General features: G+C 44.8%; 1 protein-coding gene across 1 annotated transcript in view; it reads left to right on the top strand.

The window, feature by feature from the left end:
* LOC112412166 (sodium/glucose cotransporter 1-like) overlaps window positions 1-25,599 on the top strand; it is a 57,846-nt gene that overhangs the window by 14,871 nt on the left and 17,376 nt on the right. The window contains 10 exon segments of the mRNA XM_024763685.1: window positions 6,043-6,147; window positions 7,685-7,790; window positions 8,883-8,963; window positions 14,149-14,191; window positions 14,193-14,364; window positions 19,692-19,729; window positions 19,731-19,774; window positions 19,777-19,841; window positions 22,124-22,232; window positions 23,465-23,615. Coding sequence (XP_024619453.1) covers window positions 6,043-6,147; window positions 7,685-7,790; window positions 8,883-8,963; window positions 14,149-14,191; window positions 14,193-14,364; window positions 19,692-19,729; window positions 19,731-19,774; window positions 19,777-19,841; window positions 22,124-22,232; window positions 23,465-23,615 — 914 coding nt within the window.

Here is a 25,599-nt window from a genome sequence, read left to right as displayed (position 1 = left end):
ATATGCATTCAAAGTTATCACCTTGAAATAGACTGTTATATCTATGGAAGCCTCCCGGTAACCACAAAGCAAAAAGCTATGCTAGATACACAAAAGAGAAAGGAGAGAACCAAAGCTTACTACTATGGAAAATCATTAATTCACAAAGGAAGATAGTAAGAGGGGAAGAAAGTAACAGGGAAACTACAAAACAGAAAACAACTACCAAGATGTCATTAGTAAGTCCTTACCTAGCAATAATTACTTTACATGTAAATGAATACTCCAATCAAAAGGCACAGAGTGGATGAATGGATTAAAACTTAGCATGGTGGGACTTCCCTGGTGGTCCACTGGTTAACACTTTGCCTTCCAATGCAGGGAGTGAAGGTTCGATCCCTGGTCGGGGAGCTAAGATCCCACATGCCTCATGGCCTGAAAACCAAAACATGAAACAGAAGCAATATTGTAACAAATTCAGTAAAATGGTCCACATCAAAAGAGTCTTTAAAACAAGAATTAGCATGGTGACTATCATTAACAATACTGTATTATACACTTAACAGTTGCTAAGAGAGTAAATCTTAAATGTTCTCACCACAAAAAAGTGGCAGTTATGTGGGGTGATGGAGATAGTAACTTAAACTTACTGTGCTAATCATTTTGCAATATATACATGTATCAGATCACATCACATACCTTAAACTTGTATGATGTATGTCATAGCTCAATAAATCTGGAAAAAAGTAAATAAAGTGTATGTAGAAGAGCAAAAGCATAAGAATAGCAAAGATATTCCTATCAAAGAAAAATAAGAAGAACTTATCTGACCAAATAGCATGACTTACTATAAAGCTGTAGTAATTAAGACAGTTTGGTATTGGCACAAGGATAAACACATTGACACAAGAGAGAGTGAAAAAGCCCAGAAACACTCATATGTATGAACACCTGATTTATGACATAGACGGCATTGCAGATGACTGAGGAAAGGAGGATCAATTGGTTATCATACGAAAAAAATAAAATTAGATCCCTATTCTACACAAAAATAATTTTGGATTGATTAAAGGCTTAAATAGGAAAGGCAAAAATTCATCTAACTTTTATAAGAAAGTAAAAAATATCTTTATATCCTTGAAGTATGGAAGGATTTTAAAATAATATACAAAAATCCCAAATCTCTGGCTAACCACTAAAGTACACAGGCATAGCTGAGAGCCCAGGGAGCCCAGCCAAAAAAAGATCTGTCTTGCAAAGACAGGACTCTTCCTGGAGAGATTTGTGAGTTTGCTGTGCCAGTGACTGAGCACATTCCCCAGCCCGCACAGGGCAGGCAGTGGAAGACAGAAGTCTTGCTGGTTGGAGGTATCAAGGACATAATTGAGGGCTGGCAAAGCAACCCGAAACTTAGGAGGGGAGCTCCAAAAACGAGGGAGCCAAAGAGAGGGTTAGTCCCCAAATCTCAGTATAAATTCTGCCCAAACCCTTGACTGACTGCCAGGCTACTCAAGTGCAAAGAAAACCTTCAGAGGACCAGGCTAAGTCAGCAGCAGCTGGAAGCTGGAAAACCAAGTGGAGACCTCAGCTTCTGCACTGCAGGGTGGGGGTCAGGGTGGCATGGAAGATATGGTAGTCTGAGTCCAGACACATTCAGTCCCTCCTCAAACAAGAGCACTAATCCTCGGAAGAACAAAACGGATTCTAGAGTGCTACATCATATTATCTATGATGGCCAGTCTTCAACCAAGAATTATTAGATATGCAAAGAAATGGGAAAATAAATATGACCCACACTCAGGGAGAAAAAAAGCAATAAGTAGAAGCTGACTCTGAGCAGGCCCAGATGTAGATTTAACAAAACAAAGACTTCAACTTGCTATTATAAATGTATTCCAAAATGTAAAGGAAAATGTGATATTAATGAGTGAACAAATAGGGCCTCTCAACAGAGAAACTGAAACTGTAGAAAAGAACCAAGTCGGGACTTCCCTGGTAGCGCAGTGGTTAAGAATATGCCTGCCAGTGCAGGGGACATGGGTTCGATCCCTGGTCCAGGAAGATCCCGCATACCGTAGAGCAACTAAGCCTGTGTGCCAGAACTACTGAGCCTGCACCACGACTACTGAAACCTGTGCGCCTAGAGCCCATGCTCCGCAACAAGAGAAGCCACCGCTATGAGAAGCCTGCCCACCACAGTGAAGAATACCCCCTGCTCATGGCAACTAGAGAAAGCCCGCACACAGCAATGAAGACCCAATGCAGCCAAAAATAAAAAAAAAATTTTTAATAAAAGTAAAAACCAAAAAAAACAAGTCAAAATTCTCAAGTTGAAAAGCATAGTAGCTGAAATGAAGACTTCACAAGAGGGGTTCAACAGCACAATTAAGATGGCAAAAGAGAGAATCAGTGAACTTGAAGATAAGAATTACTCAGGATAAAGAACAGAGGAGAAAAAACTGAAGAAAAAGGAACAAAACCTCAGAGACCTGCAGTACAATATCAATCGATCAGACATGTAATTGGAGTCCCAGAAAGAGAAGAGAAAGAGGCAGAAAAAAATTTTTGAAGAAATAATAACTGAAAATATATCCTTTGGTGGAAAATGTTAATTTACAGATTCAAAATGCTTGACAAACACTAAATAGAATAAACACAAAGAAAACTACACATAGGTTTACATCACAGTCAAACTGCTAAAAGCAAAGATAAAGAGAAGATTTTGAAATTGGTAAAAGAAAAGCAACACATTACATGCAGGGAAACAATGATACAGTTAATAGACGACTTCTCATCAGATACAGTGGAGACCAGAAAACATCAGAATGACATAGTTGGATGCTGAATGGAAGAAAAAGCTGTCAACTGATAATTCTATACCCAGCAAAAGTATTCTTTAAAAATGAAGATGAGGGGCTTCCCTGGTGGTGCAGTGGTTGAGAGTCCGCCTGCCAATGCAGGGGACACGGGTTCGTGCCCCAGTCCGGGAAGATCCCACATGCCGCGGAGCAGCTAGACCCGTGAGCCATGGCCGCTGAGCCTGTGCGTACGGAACCTGTGTTCTGCAACGGGAGAGGCCACAACAGGGAGAGGCCCGCATAGCGCAAAAAAAAAAAAAAAAAGATGAGATATATATAAATAGGGCTTCCCTGGTGGCGCAGTGGTTAAGAATCTGCCTGCCAATGCAGGGGACATGGGTTCAAGTCCTGGTCCAGGAAGATCCCACATGCTGCAGAGCAACTAAGCCTGTGCACCACGACTACTGAAGCCCGTGCGCCTAGAGCCCTGTGCTCCACAACGGGAAAGGCCGCCACAATGAGGGGCCTGCACACCGCAACAAAGAGTGGCCCCCGCTCGCTGCAACTAGAGAGAGCCCATGCACAGTAACAAAGACCCAACACAGCCAAAAATAAATTAAATAAATAAATTTAAAAAGAAAAGAAATACATATAGATATTGAATCATTATGTTGTACACCTGAAACCAATGTAAGGTGATAAGTCACTTATACTTCAATTAAAAAAAGAACTTATTGCAAAAAAAAATTTTTTGAAGGTTATTGGGTAGGTAAAAATTTCTTAGGACACAAAAACCACAAACCATAAAGGAAGAAATAGATATATTGGACTTCAAAGTAAAATTTTAAACTTTAACTCTTAGAAGTATATTTTTAAGAAAGTGAAAAGTCAAGCTAGAGACTGGGAAGGAGTATTTGTAGAACATACTGACAGTAAAAGACTTATATCCTGAATATACATATTTTTTAAAACTCTTAAAGCTTAACAGCAAGAAGACATTTCACCAAAGAAAATATACAGATGGCAAATAATCACATGAAAAGATGTTCACTATCACTGACCGTTAGGAAAATGCTACTTAAAATCAGATCCCGTGCACACCCACTAGAATGGCTGAGATTAAAAGGACTGATGCTACCAAGAGCTGGAGAGGTTGTGGAGCCCCTGGGGCCCGTACCTTTCTGGAGGGAACGTTGGAAAACAGGTTGGCAGTTTCTTACCCAGTTACACCTTAGGATCTAGCCGTTCTGTTCCTGGGTGTGGCACTTCACCCCATCCCAGAGAAATGAAGACGCACGTCCACACACAGACTGATACAGGAAGTTTTAGTCCTAACAGACGAACCTAGAAATAATCTGAATTGGGACAGACAGCACGTGCCATGGTACTAGGTGGCACCGAGGAGCCGTCGAGTGACAGCACGGGTGAGAAGCAGGATGTGGTACCAGGTGAAAGTAGCAGGACATAGAAGTGCACACACTCTTTTTTTTTTGGGGGGGGGGTTGCATTTATTCTTTATTGATTATGGATACTTTCCTTACTAGCCATATGCATTAAAAGAAAATTGTGAACCAGTAAAATAAACCAGACAGAGAAACAAATATTGCATGATATTAATTATATGTGGAATCTTAAAAAAAAAATGTCAAACTCGTAGAAACACACAACAGAATGGTGGTTGCCAGGGTTGGGTTGTGGAGGAAATAGGAAGGTCTGCTGGTCCCAAAGGGAAATTCATGAGTGATTTGTGAGCAGGGACTCTGGTGGTTCTGTGACCATTCACACTGGTTTCCCCGGAGCTGTGTGACTCCATGGGTTTGAGCTCCAAGGAAGGCGAGTCTGGCGACAGCTGGTTTTCCAAGACTGGGGTGGTGAGGGTCTTGGCCGCACACCCTTGGGGGCTTAGCAGGGTGTTAGAAATGCCTTATATTTTGAATGTGGTGGTGATCACACAACTGTATACATTTTCCCAAACTCATCAAACTTTACACTTAAAATGGGATAATTTTACTGTGTGTAAACCATGGCTCACAAAACTTAAAAACATACACTTGTGGAGAGGGCATTAAAATTGTGGAAGGCTTTGTCTGCCGTGCAGTCTAAAGCTTGCAGTTGTGAAGCCATAATCCCAGGAAAATCACCTCAGATTGTGACGGATTTTGAGATAAAGTCTTTGAAGAAGTAATTAAGTTAAAATGAGGTCGTTAGGATGGGTCCTAATCCAGCATGACTTTATGAGATGAGTATATTGGACACAGACACGTACAGAGGGAAGGATGAGCAGATGCAGCGGGGAGATGGTCTCAGCCAGCCGAGGAGACAGGCCTGGCATGCATCCTTCCTCACGGCCCCGCGAGAACCAGCCCCGGACACTGCGAGCTGCCAGCCCCCAGAGCTACAGGGCAATGCGTTTCTGTTGTGTGAGCCACTCTGTCGTACTTCGTGACGGCAACCTTGGCAAACTACTATGAGTAGTGAGTGTGAAACAGCTTAGAGCCTGACTGAGAAGTCAGCCGTGTGTGGTAGCATATGATTAAGAACCAAATGAAGAGGAAATGAATGAAAGCTCCAGGTGTTTAGGAGGGGGCGTGTGGTCCCTGCCAAGCCCCCAGCTAAAGCTGCAGAAAGCAGATGGGATTTGCATGTGTGAGGTGGGGGAACAAGAGCACAGGAGCATATTCGGGACTGGAGGTAGGATGGTATTCAGTTACCGCTGGTTTATTCACTGCCGTGAGCCAGGCACTGTGCTAGGAGCCAGGCATCTGATGAGCGAAGAGCGCGCTCCCTGCCACCGAGCACACACAGCGTGAGATGGTGGAGGTAGAAATGAGCAGGGCGGTCTGGGGCACCAGCTCACACACGAGCGGCATTGGCACAGAGGACCAGGTGTGAGAGCTGTGGAGTCAAGTTGTGTCTCCCTTGAGCCCTTGGTATATTTGTAATATGTGATAAAAACATTTGATTTTGCTCTATGATTATTTCATGAAAGTGATTTGTCATCGTTTGACATATTCAATTAGCTGCATTTACTTCTGCTTTCCAAAGGTTGAACAGGAAGCTAAATTCCAAGCTTCTTGAAGACAGCGGTTTTGCCTCTTCTTTCCTAGTTCTCCCATCTTAACAGGGGTCCGTGTAATGCAAAGCGAGAGTTGGTGACCCTGCACCTGGTACTCCTGGGCCGCTCCCACCGTCAGCCGCATCTCCGTGACAGCCAGCACCTTGTGAGCGCTCTGCCTGATGGTGGCTTCTCTTGTTGCTCCTACAGGTAGTAACATTGCCCAAATATTTGAGGAAGAGGTTTGGTGGCCACTGGAACCAGTTCCTCCTCACTATTCTGTACTTATTCCTTTATATCTTCAGTAAGATCTCGGTGAGTTGTGTAAAAGCCAGCCCAAGGAAGAAAAACACAAAAAAATCGATAGGCAGGACTATGCTAGGTTTGTCGCAGCAGTTCACTCTGGGGCCTCATAAGTTACTTGTCAGCCTCTGCTGTCTAAGCTAAAGTGGAGAAAAAATAGCTTAATGATACACAAAATGAAAGGCAGAGGCATCTTCTTTGCTTCCCAAGCCTGGGTTACAGGCCCCTCCTGTGTGTTCCCAGAGAATGCTGGGCGTCATGTCATCAGGTGATGCCACTCCCCTGCTGGAAACAATCCAGGCACCCCACCACCCTTACAAGAGAACTGAACCTTGTGTTATGACCTGTGAAGCCTTCCTACCCTGGCCCTGCCTCTGGCCTCGTCTCCTCCCCTGTACTCGCCATATCGTTTCCCAAATCCAGCAAGCTTATTCCCACTTGAAGCCCTTGACACCTGCTCTGTACTGTGTCTGGAATGTTCTTCCCCCAGAGTTTTGAAATGTCACTTCCTGGGAGAGGCCTTCCTCGGATGTGCCCAGTCAGTCTCTATTCCATTACTGTTTCTGTTTCCTTTGTAATACACGCCACCATGTGAGAGAATTTATCTGTTTCCTTGCTTGTTATCTGTCTTCTCCACTCTGGTACGAGCTTCTTGAGCCCCGGGCCCTTTCCTGGCTTGCTCCCTGCAATCCCCCTCTGCTGAGAACATGGTTAGCACATAAGGCACTTGACAGGTGTTTTTTTTGAATGACTGAATGAGTGTCACTTATCACACTGCATGGAAATTGCCTATTTGGTGGCCTATCTCCTTCATTAAACATAAGGTACTTGAAGACAGTGACTGAGTTTTGGTAACCCTTGGATCTCCTGAACCCTGCCGAGTATCTACCGCATGGCCGGTGCTCAGTAAACATTCGGTGTGTAAATGTTGGGTGTTGGGATAACCTCTGCCCATTGTATCCCTGGCTGTGGAGACCAGAATACCAAAGCACGAGGTTAGCCAGTAAATGACGTGCAGGTGCTTCAGAGTCATTGTCAACGAAGCCTGGGGTTAACAAACCCAGCCCGCAGGCCAGTCGGACTAGTGATCTGCTTTGTACAGTCCTTGAGCTAAGAATGGTTTTTACAGTTTTAAAGAGTCGTAAAAAAACAGAAATGGTCTGTGTGTCACAAAGCCTACAGCATTTACCATCTTCCCTTTACAGAAAAAGCTTGCCAGTCCCTGATAAGCAGCCCCCTCTGCCTTTCCCACTGGCGGGACTGCAGGAACAGCTCGCTCCCTGGGCACACTCCCCACTCTGAGGCTCCAAGGAGGAAGAGGCTAAGTTGCATTAACTTAGCCTAATGCTTAAAGTTCCTGACCTTGGCTGAACTCATGGGGCACCAGCTGTGTTGCCCAACAGAACTTGGGTAGACCTCACCCAGTGTCCACTAGGAATGGAGTGGACGTGCTGACTTCAGATGGCCTCTGAGGTCAGCGTCTTTATGGGACAGCTGTTGATAGAGCTGGAAATGAAAGTGCAGCCTGCTACGTTTGTACCCATTTCAGGTGGAGATCTGCACTGGCGCCATGTTCATGAGGCTGGTTTGGGGGTTGGATGTTTACCTGGCCACCGTAGTCTTGCTGTCAGTTACCGGCATTTATGCCATCACAGGTGAGGTTACTCTAACCCCACAGGTATTTGTGTTGACACAAAAGCTCTACTTCTTAGTGAAGTCCTAAAGACATTGAGACAGGGATCTCCAGCTTTTGCATTTTCCCTGAGTCTGTAAGTCACATTGCTGAGGCCTGAAAGGGCCAAACACTGAAAATAATTGAGGCAGGGGTGCCCGAGTTGTGCCCTGCTCCTGGAAATCGTATCAGACCGGCAGAGGCTTTCCAAGAGGATTGACAGGGCCAGCAGTGTTTGGGGTGGGGCAGGCCGCACACTGAAGTCTGCCTGGTGAAGGGGTGAAGGAGCCGGAGCACAGAAAGGGACTGAGAGGAGGAGCTGCTTCAGGGCATCCTGGTTACCTGGTAACCTGGTCAGGCCATCAGATGGGATCACTTAGGCAGACAATTCAAATTTGGAATGTTGATCGCATCTTGGGCTAACGCTATGTAGTATGATACGTGGCATCATAACCTTGGGTAGTGGCAGCTCCCCATCAGCCACGCATCCACGAGGTGAACAGTCGTTCTCTACCCAGACAGCCATTCTGTTTTTCTCTTTCAGTACAGTATTCAATAAATTACATGAGATGGTCAACATTGTATTATAAAATAGGCTTTGTGTTAATGAATTTGCCCGACTGTAAGCTAATGTAAGTGTTCTGAGCACATTTAAGGCAGACCAGGCTAAGCTGTGATGTTCAGTAGGTGAGATGTAGTAAATGCATTTTCGACTTAATAATATTTTCAGCTTACAATGGGCTTATCAGGATGTAACCCCATCATAAGTCAAGGAAGACCTGTATACTTTTTTGCTTAGGAAAACTACCAGATTTTCATTTATCCAAAATGGGAAGTAAAAGGAAATTGGGATATAAAAGAGCAAGATAAGAATCCAACAACAGACCATGAAGGCTGTTCAAGAGAGAAAACAGGGTGTATCTAGTCTAAGCATAAGCAGTTGTAAGGCCCAGTGAGCTCAGGATGGAGGTGTGGGTGTGGAGATGGGCAGACCCGAGTGTGTGGACCAGGCATGCAGAGTAACTTCCCACAGAGTCAGGCGTGGCTCTCCTTTCCCTTTCTCTTGCCTATTCAGGTGGTTTTGCGGCTGCAGTTTATACTGATATCTTACATGCTGGCGTTGTGGTTCTGGGCTCAGTCTTGTTAATGGGCTATGGTAAGTAAATCTGGAGAGCAGTGGGCACTATGGGTGGACTCTTTGAATCTGACAGCTGTCTGGGGCCATTTCAGCACCTTCCTCTCACAGATGAGGAGACCGAGGCCCTCAGAACCCACGAGCGTTGTCTAAGGTCATGTCCGCGTCAGGAGAAGGAGGAGTTGAGGAGTAGGAGGGGTGATGACAAACTCAAGCACTTTGAACAGCAGTCAAGAGTGGCCCACCACACTCATCCCCACTCTGTGCCTCTGTCCATGCTCTTCCTCTCCAGTCAGAAGCCCCTCTCCCTTTTGTCCACTCAGTTAAATCCATCTCTCAGGGTCAATGGAAGATCCACCCCTGAGTGTGTGATTCCATGATTGTTCTACCTCTACGTCTTTGTTCTCTGGACTTGTATCACCACCACACAACGTGACTTTTTTTTTTGATGGTACATACCTTGATTGTTCATTGTGTCACATAAATAAGTCATACCCCCCAGGTCCAAACCTTCTTAAGAACCAGAGCCATTGTATCCTTCACACAATGAGTCTCATGCACATGGTAGGTGCTTAGTGAGTAAGACGAATGAAAATAATAGCTGATATAAATTGAGAACCAGGTACCATGCAGGCATTTATCTGTATTGCCTCATTAAATGATCACAGTCATCATGAGGCATAACTACTTTTATTATCCTCATTTTACTGATGAGGAAGCTGAGTTACTCAGTTAAGTAACTTGTTCATGAAACACACCAAAAGTAGAACTCAGAGCTGGGTCCCTCTAACACCGAAGCCCCCGATATTTGAATAGCATATTACCGTACCTGTAGTGACAATTACACTCACCTTCAAGTGGAAGTTTCCTCCCACTAGCTAGGAGTAGCCTTAGTGAGGTTGGCGGTACCCACTGTTTCATAAGTCAGAGATTGGTCTTGCAGAAACCTAGAAGGAAAAGCTCTTGGCTCAGGTATGGAAAAATTATTGAAATGATATGCTAGTTCAGTTGAAGGGTTATGATTCCATAGAGCATGTTGTTGAGCCTCATGGAAGGAGAACAGATAGACTCACACAGAATCACAAACCTCAGTCTTACCATTCAGTAAGCATTAGTGCTCCATGAAGTATACTCAATGCTGTGTTGCTGGGACACAAAATACCTGTCAGGCATGCTCCAAGGAATTTTGTAATGAGCTGGAAAACAATCACTGATTTGAGTGACACAACTATAAACTATAAAACATTCTAAGCCATTGTGTTTGCTCAATGTTAATGGTAAATATCAACTTTATTAAAACTTGCCAAGACCATCCCAATACTTGAGAATGATATCCAATTAAACTTTAGGGGCAGGTGGAATATTCCATTTAATTTTAGCAATTATATCTCTAAATAATTATATATCATTTACTGTTATAGACTGAATGTTTGTATCCCCCCAAAATTCATAAGTTGAAATCCTAACCTCCAATGTGATGGTATTGGGAGTTGGGGCCTTTGGGAGGCAGTTAGGTCATGAGGGAAGAACCTTCACGAATGACATTAGTGCCCTTATAAAAGAGACCCCAGAGAGCTCCCTCGACCCTTCTGCCACATGAGGACACAGTGAGAAGATGGCCAACACCCTGTCAGCCAGCACCTTGATCTTGGACTTCCCAGCCTCCAGAACTGTGGGAAGTAAGCCATTCACTATATGGTATTTTGTTAATAGCAGCCCGAACAGACTAAGACATTTTCTGAGAAATTTAATGGGATTTTTTTTTTACCAGATTATTCATGCTAGTTCTTTTGATAAGTAAACTATTTGGGAGAGGCGTTGTTTTCCTTTAAAAATATACAAGAACTTGTACATCCAAGGGAATGTTGCCTTCAAACAAGTCACCGTGGGAACCTGTGCACATACAATTTTATTTTTTTATTTCTAATTTTTAGGTAAATTTTAGGTAAGGTAAACAAAACAGAAGGGTACACAGTGAAATATTTACCACCCTCAATTTCTCAGTTTGACTCCCCAGAGCCAACCAGTATCATAAGTTTTGTGTACATCCTTCCAGAGATGGTCTTCATATGTACAAGCAAACCTTGGAGATATTGTGGGTTTGGTTCCAGACTACAGCAATGAAGCAAATACCACAATAAAGCAAGTCACATGAATTTTTTGGTTTCCCAGTGCATATAAACTTATATTTACACTATACTGTAGTCTGTTAAGTGTACAATAGCATTATGTGTAAAAACAAGGCACATACCTTAATTTTAAAATAATGCTGTTGGAAAAATGGCACTTATAGACTTGCTCGTTTCAGGGTTGCCACAGACCTTCAATTTGTAAAAAAAAAAAAAAACAACCAAAAAAACCACATGGTATCTGCAAAGTGCAGTAAAGCAAAACACAATAAGATGAGATATGCCTGTACAAATATTTTTTTTCTCTGTGAGATATATATCTTAATAGAATCAGAACATTTTAAAGCCTGTTTTTCCACCACTGGAACTATATCTTAGGCAAATTTCTATATCAGCAAATAGAGATCTACTGCATCTTTTCTGCTTTTGTATTTGTAATAAACTTTTTATTGAAAAGTGCACAAATCAAAGTGGATAGCTAGATGAAGTGTCACAAAGTGAACACACTCTGGTAGCCAGCACCCAAGTCAAGAAGTTGTCTTTTTGTTTCCTTTTCCAAACTTTATACTTTCGTTTCTTTTTCTTGCCTTATTACACTGGCCAGGACCTTTAGTACAGTACTGAAGACAAGAAGAGGCATCAGTCCTCCTTGTCTCATTCCCAATTTAGAGGGAAAGCTTTGAATATTTCACCATTAAATAAAATGTTTGCTGTCAATTTTTTGTAGATATTTTTTGTCATACTAACAAAGTTCCCTTCTATTCCCAGTTTACTAAGATTGTTTATCATGAGCAGGTTTTGAATTGTATCAAATGTTTTTCCACATTACTGAGGTGATTATATTATTTTTCTCCTTTTTCTTTTAACACAGTTAATTACATTGACTTGGTTTTGAGTGTTAACCTTGCATTCCTGGATTTGTCAAGAGATACCTCAATTTCCTCTCCAAAGTGGCAATTTTAACTTATATTCTCAGAAATGTATGAGAATATGTGTTTCTTAACCTCCCAGCCAACACTTGATGTTTTTGTGTTTTTTTTAATTTTTAAAAAAGTCTTATTTATTTATTTTTGGCTGCATTGGGTCTTCGTTGCCGTGTACAGGCTTTCTCTCTAGTTGGCAGTGAGCAGGGGCTACTCTTCATTGTGGCACATGGGCTTCTCATTGCAGTGGCTTCTCTTGTTGCAGAGCACAGGCTCTAGGTGTGCAGGTTTCAGTAGTTGTGGCACGCGGGCTCAGTAGTTGTGACTCGCAGGCTCCAGAGAACAGGCTCAGTAGTTGTGGCTCACGGGCTTAGTTGCTCCGCAGCATGTGGGATCTTCCCAGACCAGGGCTTGAACCCGTGTCCCCTGCATTGGCAGGCGGATTCTTAACCACTGTGCCACCAGGGAAGCCCAACACTTGATGTTTTAAGACTTTAAAAAAATATGCCCAGTAGGTGAAACGGGAAAAACAAGTATCTCATTTTTGTTTTAATTAGAAGTTTCCAGACGCTGGTGAGGTTGAGCATCTTTTCATATACTTAGTGGACATTTGTATTTCCTCCTTTGTGGATTACATGTTCATATTCTCTACCACATTTCTTTCCAATAGTTTCCCTCGGCTATTGATGTGTGAGTCCTTCATACGTGATGCAAATCTCTTCTTTTATTCTAACAAATTTTTAACTTGATTTCAGTCATATAAATTTAAAATTTTGAAGTCAAATTTGTCAACCTTCCTTTTCCTTTCTGTGTCTTGTTGAAGAATGTACTACTCCCTAACCCAAGTTCATAAAGATACTCTCCTGTTTTCTTCTAATAACTTTGTGGTTTTGTAGTTCACCTGTTTAAAATCCACATGGAATTCGTTTTTAGAAGTGCCATGAGGTGTCTTATTCACTTCATAGTCACTTGGTATCTTTTCATTGGCTAGTCTTGACTCCATATGATTCTGAACCCATTTCAAAAATCAAGTCTATATCAAAGGAACATGGTTTAATATGCCAAAATAAAAGATTTTTAGTTAAGTAGGTGGAATTATGTGTTTTAGTGCCTTTTAAAAATATTTTTCGGGCTTCCCTGGTGGCACAGTGGTTAAGAATCCGCCTGCCAATGCAGGGTACATGGGTTCGAGCCCTGGGCTGGGAAGATCCTACATGCCGCGGAGGAGCTAAGCACGTGCACCAGAACTACTTAGCCTGCGCTCTAGAGCCCGTGAGCCACAACTACTGAAGCCCGCGCACCTAGAGCCCGTGCTTTGCAATAAGAGAAGCCACCGCAATGAGAAGCCCGCGTGCAGCAACAAAGACCCAACTCAGCCAAAAATAAATAAAATTTTCTTTAATGTTGAGATTTTACACCACTTAGGATATTGAGGGAGAAATGCTATAGGCTCTGTAGAAAATTCCAGATATGAAGTTTCATAAATGTTCTGCTGGAATTGCAGGAAAATGAATATTAATTTCTGATTTAGTCGAGATTCTTCAAATAACTTGAAATAGAACTTTAGTTCCAAACTAGTATAAGCAAATAAGTACTTCCTTGGCTCACCTAAGTGAAAATTCCAGGGCCGTCTTACTTTTGAGCATGGCTCGATCCAGCCTTCTGCATGAGCCAGGTAGACAAAAGAGCTTTAAACTGCCATCCTAGCTTAGAACCCCAAAGCAAAGAAGCAGGCTTTTTTGGTGCCTTAAGCAGAAGACTCCTGGGGCAAGCTCTGATTAGCCGGGCTTGGGTCCCAAGTCCATTCCTGTTACAACAGCTGCCCAGGTGATGGGGAATATTGGCCAGGCCTGGGTCACATGCCAGATCGGAATGAGTGGTAGGTAGTTTGACGAGGCCCACCTAACTCATATAGGGCGGGATGCAGCTGGAAGAGGGATTCTGTCCCCAGAAGCAGGAGGATGGGGTGCCAGGCATATGACCACCAGTGTCCACTGTACTCTTCTTTTTCTTTGGAGGAGATGGTGTCTTTTCTTAGGTACATACAGTCTTGGCTATTTGCCAGTCCATTGTGTCTCACTCTGCAATCTCGGTTCTTCAGACGTGTGTTATTGTGCAGTTTAAGGTACTGACCAACTGTACGGTGTTTTCAAGCCTTTAAGGAGGTGGGAGGATACCAGGAACTACAGCATAAGTACATCTAAGCCCACCCTCATCTGTGAAGGAAACTGGACCGCCCAGCCGGAATGCTTCATTCCTCGTCTGGATTCTTTCCATATCTTCCGAGATCCCACCACTGGAGACATCCCCTGGCCTGGAGTCATCTTTGGCATCTCCACCCTCTCCTTGTACTACTGGTGCACTGACCAGGTAATCAAATGCGCTGCGCTGACAGGCCTGCGCTGGGGCCTGGGGGTTGGGGGTCTCTGCAGTCTCTGCAGCCACAGGCAGACTTCCCTCCCAGCCTTGTGTGATACCCAAATGTAGTGCAGGACCACGTTCTGTCTGAAAGGGGTCTCTCGGGACTTCCCTGGTGGTCCAGTGATTAAGACTTCACCTTCCAATGCAGGGGGTGCGGCTTCGATCCCTGGTCAGGGCGCTAAGATCCCACATGCCTCACGGCCAAAAAACCAAAACAGAACAGAAGCAATATTGTAACAAGTTCAATAAAGACTTTAAAAATGGTGCACATCAAAAAAAATCTTTAAAAAAATAAAAGGGGTTCCCCCTCCAGTCCTGTCTATAACAGCACTTGTTTTCATTTTTTCCTCCCTCTCATTATCTACAAAGCACAATGTTTGCACATGAAAAATATGTCAGTTCTCCCAAATTGAGTCTAGAAAGTAAATACCACTAATCGGTATTTCAGTTGGATTTTTTAAGGACTCAAGCTTATTCTAAAAATTATATGGCTCTCTATCAATGGTTGTTAATGAAATAAACTGTGAAATATTCATACAGTGGGAGGCCAATATAGAAATAAAAAGGAAGTACAGCTACACACCATAGCATGGATGAATCTTTAAAGCACTATACCAAATAAAAGAATCTAAACACAGAAGACTAGGTGCTGTGTGATTACATTTATATAAAGCTTAACACAGGCAATGCTAAGTTATGTTGTTTAGGTATACACAATTACGTAGCAAAAAATTGTAAAGAAAAAGCAAGGAGGAAATAAAATAGTCATTAAAGCGATCATTTCTGAAGCAAGGGAGAGGGTTGAGGTTGAAAAGAGGCACATATAACGGTGTTGTTCACAATCATTAAAAAGTGGAAACAACCCAAATATCCACCAACGAATGAATGAATAAACAAAATGTGTATCCATGTGTTGGAATATTAGTCAGCCCTAAAAAAGGATGAAGTACAGATACATGCTACACCTTGGATGAACCTCGAAAACATTATGCTAGGTGAAAGAAGCCAGACACAGAAGGTCACCTATTGTATGATTCCTTTTATATGAAATCTCCAAAACAGGCAAATCCATGGAGACAGAAATCCGATTAGTGCTTCCCGGGGGAGGAGGGATGGAGAGTGGCTGCTTCATGGGCCTGGGTGTTCTTCTGGGTGATGAAGAAGCTGTGATGCTGGAGAGAGGTGGATGTGATGCAACACTGGGGATGTACTAAATGATACAGAATTGTTCACTTTAAAACGGTTAATTACATGTTATGTGAATTTCACCTCAATTGTTTAAAAGAGCCATAGAGAGAGGCTTCTGGGGTACCTCAATGTTGCTCCTCTTTTTTTAATTTTGTTCCACCACCATCAGTGAGTTTTTTCATACATTTCTAAATCAGTTAGATTCTTTGTTGCATTCTGTATGCCAGCCTTTGAGTGTTGCACCTCTTGACTTGGTGTTTCCATGGTGCGCTCTGTAATGTGCTACACCATGTTCGTGTGTTATAGCACAATAAAAAGTGTTCAAACCTTTTGTGGAAGGAGAAGATGCCACAAATAGCTAAGCCAAGTTTGAAAATGAAGAACAAAGGGGGAGAACTTGCCCGACCAGATATTTAAACTTTGACAAAGTCGCGGTAATACAAGCAGTTTGAAATTCCCAGGAATAGACATATAGACTAACAGAACAGAATAAAGAACTCAGAGACAGACTCATGTACTTATAGGAATTTAATATGTGTTCAAGGAGGCTCCACAAAGCAACAGCAGAGATACATACTCTTCGATGTTGTTAAAAAAAAAAAAAGAAACCAAAACCCAGCTTACTCTTTGGAATAACAAAGCTTCATCCCCACCTAACACTTACACAGAAGTGGACTTCAGATGAATTAAAGACTTAAACGTGGAAAGTAAAGCTGTACTACAATAAAGCGAGGTAATGCTAGTGAATACTTTTGAGTTGGGGGGAGTGTAAATCATATCGGTTTGATCACGTTACACATAAGGCCTTTTTAACAAAGATGCTCTAGACAAAGTTGATGGATGACGGGCTAGAGAAGAATATCAGAATGTTTATAATGAACAGGAGACTAATAGCAAATCCACAAGAAAAAGGAGCTCCAATAGCCATGCAGGCAAAAGATAATGAGAGACAGTTTGTAGAAAAGGAAATGCAAACAAACATAAATGCTAACAAGCATATAACCCAGCGTTATCAAACAAACATAAATGCTAACAAGCATATAACCCAGCGTTATCAGGGAAGTGCAATTTAAAACCACAATGAGACTGGCAAAAATTAGAAAGCTTGATGATGTCAGCTGTTGAGGACACGGATGTTCAGGAATCCTCTTGCGTTTCTGGTGAGAGTGCAAACGGGGCATGTTTTCTGGAGGGTGATCTGGCAATGCTGAATAAGGTCAAATATATTGTACTCTGTGACCAGTTGGTGATGTTCCTCAGAAACTACCCAGAACTCCTCATCCAAGTTCATAAGGGACCATATGTGAGGCCTTGATCACAGTGTTGATTGTGCTAGGTACTGAGGTGGGTGGATGAGATGGGGGTGGGGTGGGAGTGGGGGATACCACTGAGGGCTGCTGTGCATCTGTGAGAAGCCGTGGAGCCACCATACAAGGAGTGGCACTGATGGAGCTTTACCATGTGCTGAGCGGAGGACCAGGAAACAAGATGAGGCCCAGAGCCCAGCACACAGGCGTGATCTGTAATGCAGCCACAGTGTTGTTGTTTGTATTCTTCCCTTCTGCTTATTATGTGTCTAATTATGCTGCTTTATGTCAATGACAAGAGAAGTCTTTCTGTAAAAATTAGAAAACAGGGTGGAATCAAACCACCACAACCAAGAAACCCTTCCATCAGAAATGATCAGTTAGATTTCAAACTCAAACTTCTGGAAATGAAAAATATTCTTATTGAAATGTAAAACTGAGTAACTGTTAGAATAACAGATTAAACATAGCTGAAGGAAAAAAGTGGTAACCTAGAAGAGAGAACTGGAGAACTTGCCCAGAAAGCACAAAAATGGAAAGTGTGAAAGAGAGACAAAGTGACATGGAAGACAGCATTAAAATACATCCTATTGGAGTTCCAGGAGAAAAGGGGAGAAGCAATATTTGAAGAGAAAGTGGCTGAGAATTTTTACAGCTGTTGAAAGAACAGGACTTATCAGATTCAGGAATCACAGTGAATCCCAAGCAAATCTACACAAAGTCACCTCCTGATGAAGTTTCAGAACATGAAAGACGAAGAGGAGACTGAAAGCCACCTGAGAGAAAAGATCCCTTGTAGAAGAAGACAGGTACACCCCCAACAGACTGCTCAGCAGCAGCACTGGAACCCAAGGGAGAGGAGTAAACTTTTCAAAGTACTGAGGAAAATGTCCAATTTCAATTACGTGCCCAGCTAAGTATTACTCAATAGCAAGGGCAAAATAAAGGCATAGCCTTCCCTAGAGACTGAATGACGTGCATAAAGAAAAAGGAGGTCCTGGTGAGCAGGAGGGACAGTTGGAGAAGCCGGCCGGCACATGTGCAGATCTGAAGCATTGGCTGAAAATCACCATAATTCTGCACACAGGAAGTAACACAGGACAGAGCTAAAATATCGGACCATAATTAGAGTTAAATCTGTTTGTGGACCTTAAATTGTTCAGAAGGGCACAGATACTGATTTACTTTAGACCTGAAGTTGTATCCATGTTAAAATTTTAAGGGTAATTATTAAAAGCATAGAAGTAGAATCTCTAACTTCCTAACTAGTAAAGAAAATGATTTAAGAAAAAATTTTAATTGAAAAAGAGACAAACTGACCAAAGGAAAATTGTTTTCCTTTGGCCCACTACCATTTTTAAAAAAGAATTCGTCCCTTGCTCCGCTTTGTAATATATGACAACCTATGAAAGTGCTTAGGGCTTTCTGCGTGGAATGATTTCATGCCCCTACGACTATCCTGTCCTCAGAATAAGAGTTGGCTTCTGGGGCTTCCCTGGTGGCGCAGTGGTTGAGAGTCTGCCTGCCGATGCAGGGGACACGGGTTCTTGCCCCGGTACGGGAGGATCCCACATGCCGCGGAGTGGCTGGGCCCGTGAGCCATGGCCGCTGAGCCTGCGCGTCCAGAGCCTGTGCTCCACAACGGGAGAGGCCATAACAGTGAGAGGCCCGCGTACCGCAAAAAAAACCAAAGAGTTGGCTTTTGCTCTGGCCCTGTTCCTTCATCCCCTCCCTTAGAGACCATCTCTTCTGTGTGCAGAGCTAAGCAAAGACCAGGAAGTGCAGCCTGGCTGCCCACCTGCTCAGCAGAGACTCCCAGGCACCGAGAGGCTGTCAGCAGGATGCCCACAGGCCCACTGAGAAGCAATGCCTGCTTACATGAGGCAGGACCACCTTGGGGTTCTTCCTCCTATTAATAAATAATGCATTTGGGAAAGAAAGAAAGCATTAAAGAAGAACATGAAAATCCTACCTGTCAATCCTACCATCCCAGGATTAACCTCTATTGTCATGTTGGTTTATTCCTGTGGACTTTGTATAGAGTCGAGGTGTGTGTGCTATTGTATCCCGTGCCTTTTTGTTACTGTCACGCTATGAGCATTTTTCACATTATTTAAATATTCTTTGAGAACGTAATTTTAATGCATACAGAGTACTGCATTGTCTTGATGCACTGGACCATGTCTTTATGTTCTTTCTTAAGTGCTTCTCCATCTGCCCGCTACACCATTCTGCTCGGGCTGAGTGCACACCGCCTCTTACAGCAGGAGCACCGTGAAAGGAGGCGTGAAGCATCTCCCAGGAGACTTTGCATGTTAAGGTCTACACTGGTTCATTTCCACTTGGACAAGTGAAGCTGGTCCCAGTTCTAAACACTCATTTATTACCGGGGACCAAGCTGTGCTTGGATTGTTGTCACAAGGGCAGAGACGGTCTGTGGCCTCTAGAAGGGAGTCTCATCCTTGCCAGGGGACAGCTTGTAAGCACTGTGCTGCTGTGATTGGTGTGCAGTGCTAGCAATGAGGCCAAGGTCAGGCCACCCTCCTCCCCTCTGGTAGCTGTGCACTGAGCAAAACGTGTGCATCGGTCACACATGCCTCCTCTGGCCCTGCATGCCCGGAGACACCTGGGTGATTGGGGTGAGCAGTGGGCACCCCCTCCGAGGGCACACCCTACTGCTACTGCAGGTCACAGTTGTCCTATCTGTGCCGAGGCAGCCTGGGCTTGATACCCTCTGAGAAAGCCCGCCCCCGCCCCCCCCCACCTGTGTTTCCTCGGCAGATTTTTGTCCAGGGCTGCCTGGCAGGGAAGAACATGTCTCGTGAAAGGCGGCTGTGTCTTGTGTGGGTACCTGAAGCTGCTGCCATGTTCAGCATAGTGATGCCAGGGATGATCAGCCGCGTCCTGTACACAGGTAATTCTCGCTCTGCTGTGTCCACACTGATCTTCTCCTCTCTCAGGCATCTACATCTAGGGAGCATGGGGTTATCAGGTCTTCTGCTGGGGAGACTGCTGGGGTTGAGGTGCCCTGCATTGCTTTCTTGGGAGCTCATGGATTTAGATTAGGGATGTGGCTGAGCAGAAGTCTGGCAGGGACCGTGGATGTAGGTGGCAAGAGAGGAATTGGAGAGAGACGAGTTCAGGCGGAGATGAGCCAGCAGACGCTTCCTGCAGTGGCCGGTCTCTGAGTGGCGTTGAGGCGTGGTCCATGGGGAGGTCAGCTGTTCCCCCTGCACTGCAGGCACCGTCCTGCGGGCACTCCTGAGTGCCAGGCATCGTGCTCGGATGTGACCAATGCCGTCACTGTTCTCACAGCCCCAGGTGTGGCACGTCGATGGAACCCCCAAAGTGGGTCTAGCCCTGAGGCCCACGTTCTTTCTGTTAAGTGCTGTGAGAACGTCCCTGCTGCACTTAATTGAGCTGTCATAATTTCGTGGATGTCCCTCATCCCCGTTTCAGCCTCGTTTTACTGCCTTTAGGTGTACTGCCTCTCCTTACCAGATTTGTTTATTCATTAAACCTTTATGGAGCACATACTCAGGTGGTGCGGCCACATGGCCAAAGCAGGTGGCTTCCACGGAGTCTTCTGCCTCAGTGCTTGACAAGGCCAAGCAGAGAGTGAAGACTTTTTATTATGAAGCCACATGTGCAGTAGATGTCTCTAACCCTAACCCATCCTCAGTCTGCCTCTTTTTTAATCCTGATCCCTTTCCAGTTTCAACAGAGAGGAGTGCTCCGTTCCAACATCCCAGGTTTGGTCTTTGGCTGTCAGGCAGCCCTTTCTGGGGTCTCTTAGGTGGTGCCTCCTCGTAGGCTAGAAAATAGGCCTCTGTGCTCGCTAGGACCCCAGAGTCGCCTGTGCTTGGCGGCCCTGCCTCCCCAGCCCCACTTCACCTCACAGCCCACCCCCACGCACTGAGGAGGAAGGCTGGGCGAAACCGCCTGTCTCTTGGCCTCTAGAAGTGGCTGAGGGAGGAGCGAGAAGAGCAGGCCTCAGGAAGCCACATGCCCCCAGCTTCTGACCACCAGGTGAATAGAGTTGGTGGGCTACCCTTGGGAGAGCCGTCAGGGTGGGGAGGGGCCCAGGACCACTTGTCCATCATCCTCAGAAATGGCCAGACTCACAGACTGTTTATACACACTCATAGAGAGCGGTTTAGCACAAAAGCTCCGCACCTGCCCACATTCCTGGGAGAACACACCTTTCCAGTAACCCAGACGCTCCTGGTCCTAGATTCTGGGTCTCTCCCATGGCCAGAACCGGGGACCAGACACCCGCACGGTGTGATTCTGCCAGTCAGGTTTTCCTTGGGGGCCACTGTATTAGTTGAGGCTCTTGAGTGAAAATGACGTGCACTTTTAGCTCCTCTTTCCTCCGAGCTGGTGTCCTCTCAGCCTGTCTGATGGCAGATGACCACCAGCAGCACCAGCCTTCCACCCTCCAGCCCACAACCCCCAGAAAGAGTGTTTCCTTTTCGCCCTCCCAGCAGAAATCCCAGGGGAGTCCCGTGAGCTCACTTGGGTGACAGGGACCAGTCATTGTGGCCAAGGGGAAGGTGTTTCCAGAATGGCCAGGTGGCCCCTGGGCTCCTCCCAGATCATGCCGAAGGAGACTGAGGGCCTGCTCACAGGGCAGGGGGAGGGAGAGCAGGCAGAGGAAAAGCTGCCCCCCTTAGTTTTCCTGACGTCCCCAGTGAAACCCCTTGCTCTCCATGTAAACCCAGGCCCTTCCTGCCTCTTCCTAGTCTACATTGATTCATTGTTTTGGTTTTTTTTCTCAGATGGTAAATTTTTATCTGTTATTTAAGCTCTTGAAGGCCTATCACATTCCCTCCTTTACTTCCCTTTGTCCAAATTTCTCCCCAAATACTCTGAAATAACACCCCTACGGGGCTAAGGGAGTAAGGTCATGAGTGGGCCACTCATCAGTGTATGGATGAATCATCGTTTGCTTTCCTGACACCTGGCTGGGATCATTGAAAGGCTTGTCGAGGTCACAGGGCTTGCTGTGGGTCAAGCAGTGAACTGGCAGAAGCACCGACCCGCTGACTCCTGAGGCCTGACCCCCAGCTCCTGACGCACGTGTGGGGTCACGAATTGGAGACGAAGAATCTGCCATCCACACACCGTTCCTAATTTGCTTCCCGTTCCCTGAGCTCAGATTTTAGTGCTCAGGGACCACATGCTGGTGTGACCCTTGTCTCTCTTTGCAGATAAAAGTGGCGTGTGTTGTGCCTTCAGAGTGTGAAAAGTACTGTGGCGCCAGAACTGGCTGCAGCCCTCTCGCCTACCCCGTGCTGGTGGTGGAGCTGCTGCCCAGTGGTAAGAAGTGGAGCTGCCTCCAGGGCTGTGAGTGGACGGTCAGGAGTGAGGGCCCCGGTGGAAGCGTAGGCTGTGGGAGGGGCCCTCGGCATCCCGGGAGCCTTGCGGCCTCCTCTTCCTTTCTCTCTCTCTCTCTCTATCTCTCTCTCTCTCTCTTTTTCTCTCTCTGTCTCTTTCTCTCTCTTTCTCTCTCGGGCACGCGCTCAGGCCCAGCCTCTGCTCGCCCTTTGCACGGTCCCCTCCCTGCAGAACCCACGCCTCTGCTCCTCACTGCCGCAGATGGGCGCTCGACGTTGTTCTAGTCTGTGGGGACGAAGAGGGGAGCAAGACCTCATCCTGCTCTCAAGGAGTTCAGTACAGTGGGACAGGCAGGGGCATGGCTTTCGTCTCACCCACTTAGCCACATCCCAGGGAAACGGGCAAACAAACAGTACAGTCTTTTTAAATTCCGTATTAGCTCTGAGGATAAATAGGCTAGCAATGTTGAGACATTCCCATAAAATACAATGTAGATAGACCTCAGCTGAGGGAAGCACCAACCATCCCACTGTTCAGGAAGGGGGTTGCCCAGCACCCGGGGCTGCAGCCCAGGGCAGTGGGACACTTGAAGCCAGGCCAATCCAAGAACTCTAGTCTTGGCCTGGCCTGAGTACCTGCTGAATACAGCGGGGCCTTCTGTGCCAGCCCTGTTACCCTCGGGCTTTCCCAGCTATGCATGGGAATCTCTCAGCAAAGCCGCTGCCGCCCAGTGGCCTTGCAGGTCAGAAGCCTAGACTGTTACGTTTATAGGTAACACTTGTTGAGAGCTTGCTCTGTGTTGGACATTGTGTTAACCCATCTTCTTACTGTATCGTAATCTTAACAACAGTCTGTGCAGTAGGTACTTTAATACCCACCTTACAGATGGGGACACTGAGGCACAAGGAGCCACATCATCTGTAAAAGGGGTCAGCACTGGTGTCCTTCTCACAGGGCTGTAGGGAGATCATCAGGCTGGTGCCTGAAGAGGTGCTCCAGCTCACAGTGAGCACTCACATTATTACATGAAGACACAGCGGCCAGCTAGCAAGGCTCGTCACAGAGCAAGGGCAGCTATAACGCACTTGATCTATCTTAGATGGACTCCCACTCCGAACAAAATTTACTATGTGGGAACGTTCCTCAGGAGGCCTGAGGCGTCTCCTGGCACGGCCAGAGAGCTGGAGGCCCAGGAGGTGTTCTTTTTCTTCCAGGTGTTCGAGGCTTGATGGTGTCCGCACTCTGGGCCTCTCTCATGTCCTCCCTGACTTCTCTTTTCAGCGGTGCCAGTGCCGTGTTCACAATGGACATCTACACCCAGATACAGCTGATGGCCACTGAAAATGAGCTCATGCTAACAGGAAGGTGAAGGATTCCTCTAATCACATGAGTTACTGCCATCCATGAATCGATGCCCACAAATGTCATTATGTGAAAATGTAGGCTCTAATGCTGCATATAGAGTTATCTTGTTTATATACAGCATGGTGGTGTTTTGTTTGTTGCAGTTTTGCAGTGAAGATGTATTGCTTTTATTTTATTTTATTTTTTTATAAATTTATTTATTTTTGGCTGCGTTGGGTCTTCGTTGCTGCGCATGGGCTTTCTCTAGTTGTGGCGAGCAGGGGCTACTCTTCATTGCGGTGCACAGGCTTCTCATTGTGGTGGCTTCTCTTGTTGTGGAGCACAGACTCTAGGTGCGCAGGCTCAGTAGTTGTGGCTCACGGGTTCTAGAGCACAGGCTCAGTAGTTGTGGCATGTGAGCTTAGTTGCTCCACGGCATGTGGGATCTTCCTGGACCAGGGTTTGAACCCATGTCCCCTTCACTGGCAGGCAGATTCTTAACCACTGTGCCACCAGGGAAGTCCTGTATTGCTTTTATAATCACAAAGAAAATTGTTCCCATTTGGGAAAAAATTAAGTAATAATCACAATGATAACGGGTACATATTAATGTACCCCCCAAACTAGTCCTTGTGAGGAAGTGTATCTACATTATCTCGTTTTCTCTTTCAGTCCTCATGACAACCTTTAAAGGTAAGTTTTAGTTCTTATTCTCACTGTACAAATGGGGGGAGTGGCTCAGAGAAGGTAGTTGGTCTACCTGAGTCACATGGAAAGCGGATCTCATCCATCTCAGGGCCATGCCATTAACCAGGAGGCCTCACATGCTAGGCATAAGGCAGGGGGTATGAATGTGTAAACACGTGGGCCTCATTCTCATTCTGTAGGGTTTCACACTGGCTGTCCGTGGACCACTTCCAGCCCACACACTTTGAACTTGGCCTACGTTACGCCTCAGATGCCTCCTTCATCCGGTAGCAAGGTACATACTGCTCACTGTCTTATCTGTCTAACCCCTGCAAATTGAGTTTGCTGTTACATTTTGATTAGCATTCCATTGTTTAAAAAGCACTTTTCTGAGAAACTTTAAGAAATAGGTACCGGTTTTATTTAAATTTTTATAGAACATAGGGGAAAAAGAGGAAGACTTAAATTCATTTCATAAAGCTCAGGATATTGATGCCAAAACTGAACAAATACAGCACAGGAAAAAATTAAAACTAAAGACTCATCTCACTTTTAAATACCAATGCAAAACTTGTAAATAAAATATTAGACACAGATCCAACAATATACTAAAAAAATGTTAAAAGAATGACATCTCATTACCAACTGTGATTGTTTCCCAGAAATACAAGGATGGTTCAATATTAGGAAATGTAGTAACATTACTCACCATATTAATAGATCAAAGAGAAAAATCATATATATCTATTCAGACGATGAAAAGGTATTTGGTAAAATGGGTACCTTTCAACATGACAAAACATATCTGTATCACCCTAAAAGCCAAGTCATGCCTAATGGAACTAGAAAGGAACAAGGCAAGAATGTCCCCCCTTACCAATATATTTATACTTATATATGTGTAAAATAAAGTGTATATATAAGTAGACCTAAATAGATATTTCTCCAAAGAAGATATACAGATTGCCAACAAACACATGGAAGGATGCTCAACATCACTAATCATTAGAGAAATGCAAATCAAAACTAGAATGAGGTATCACCTCACACCGGTCAGAATGGCCATCATCAAAAAATCTACAAACAAAAATGATGGAGAGGGTGTGGAGAAAAGGGAGCCCTCTTGCACTGTTGGTGGGAATGTAAATTGATACAGCCACTATGGAAAACAATATGGAGGTTCCTTAAAAAACTAAAAATAGAACTACCATATGACCCAGCAATCCCACTGCTGGGCATATACCCTGAGAGAACCATAATTCAAAAACGGATGTGTACCACAATGTTCATTGCAGCACTATTTAAATAGCCAGGGTAT

This window comes from Neophocaena asiaeorientalis, unplaced genomic scaffold (assembly GCF_003031525.2).
Source record: "Neophocaena asiaeorientalis asiaeorientalis breed wild unplaced genomic scaffold, Neophocaena_asiaeorientalis_V1.1 scaffold110, whole genome shotgun sequence".
NCBI classification, from domain to species: Eukaryota; Metazoa; Chordata; class Mammalia; order Artiodactyla; family Phocoenidae; genus Neophocaena; species Neophocaena asiaeorientalis.
Note: the sequence above shows the minus strand (reverse complement) of the source record. Positions and strands in the feature narration are given on the sequence as shown.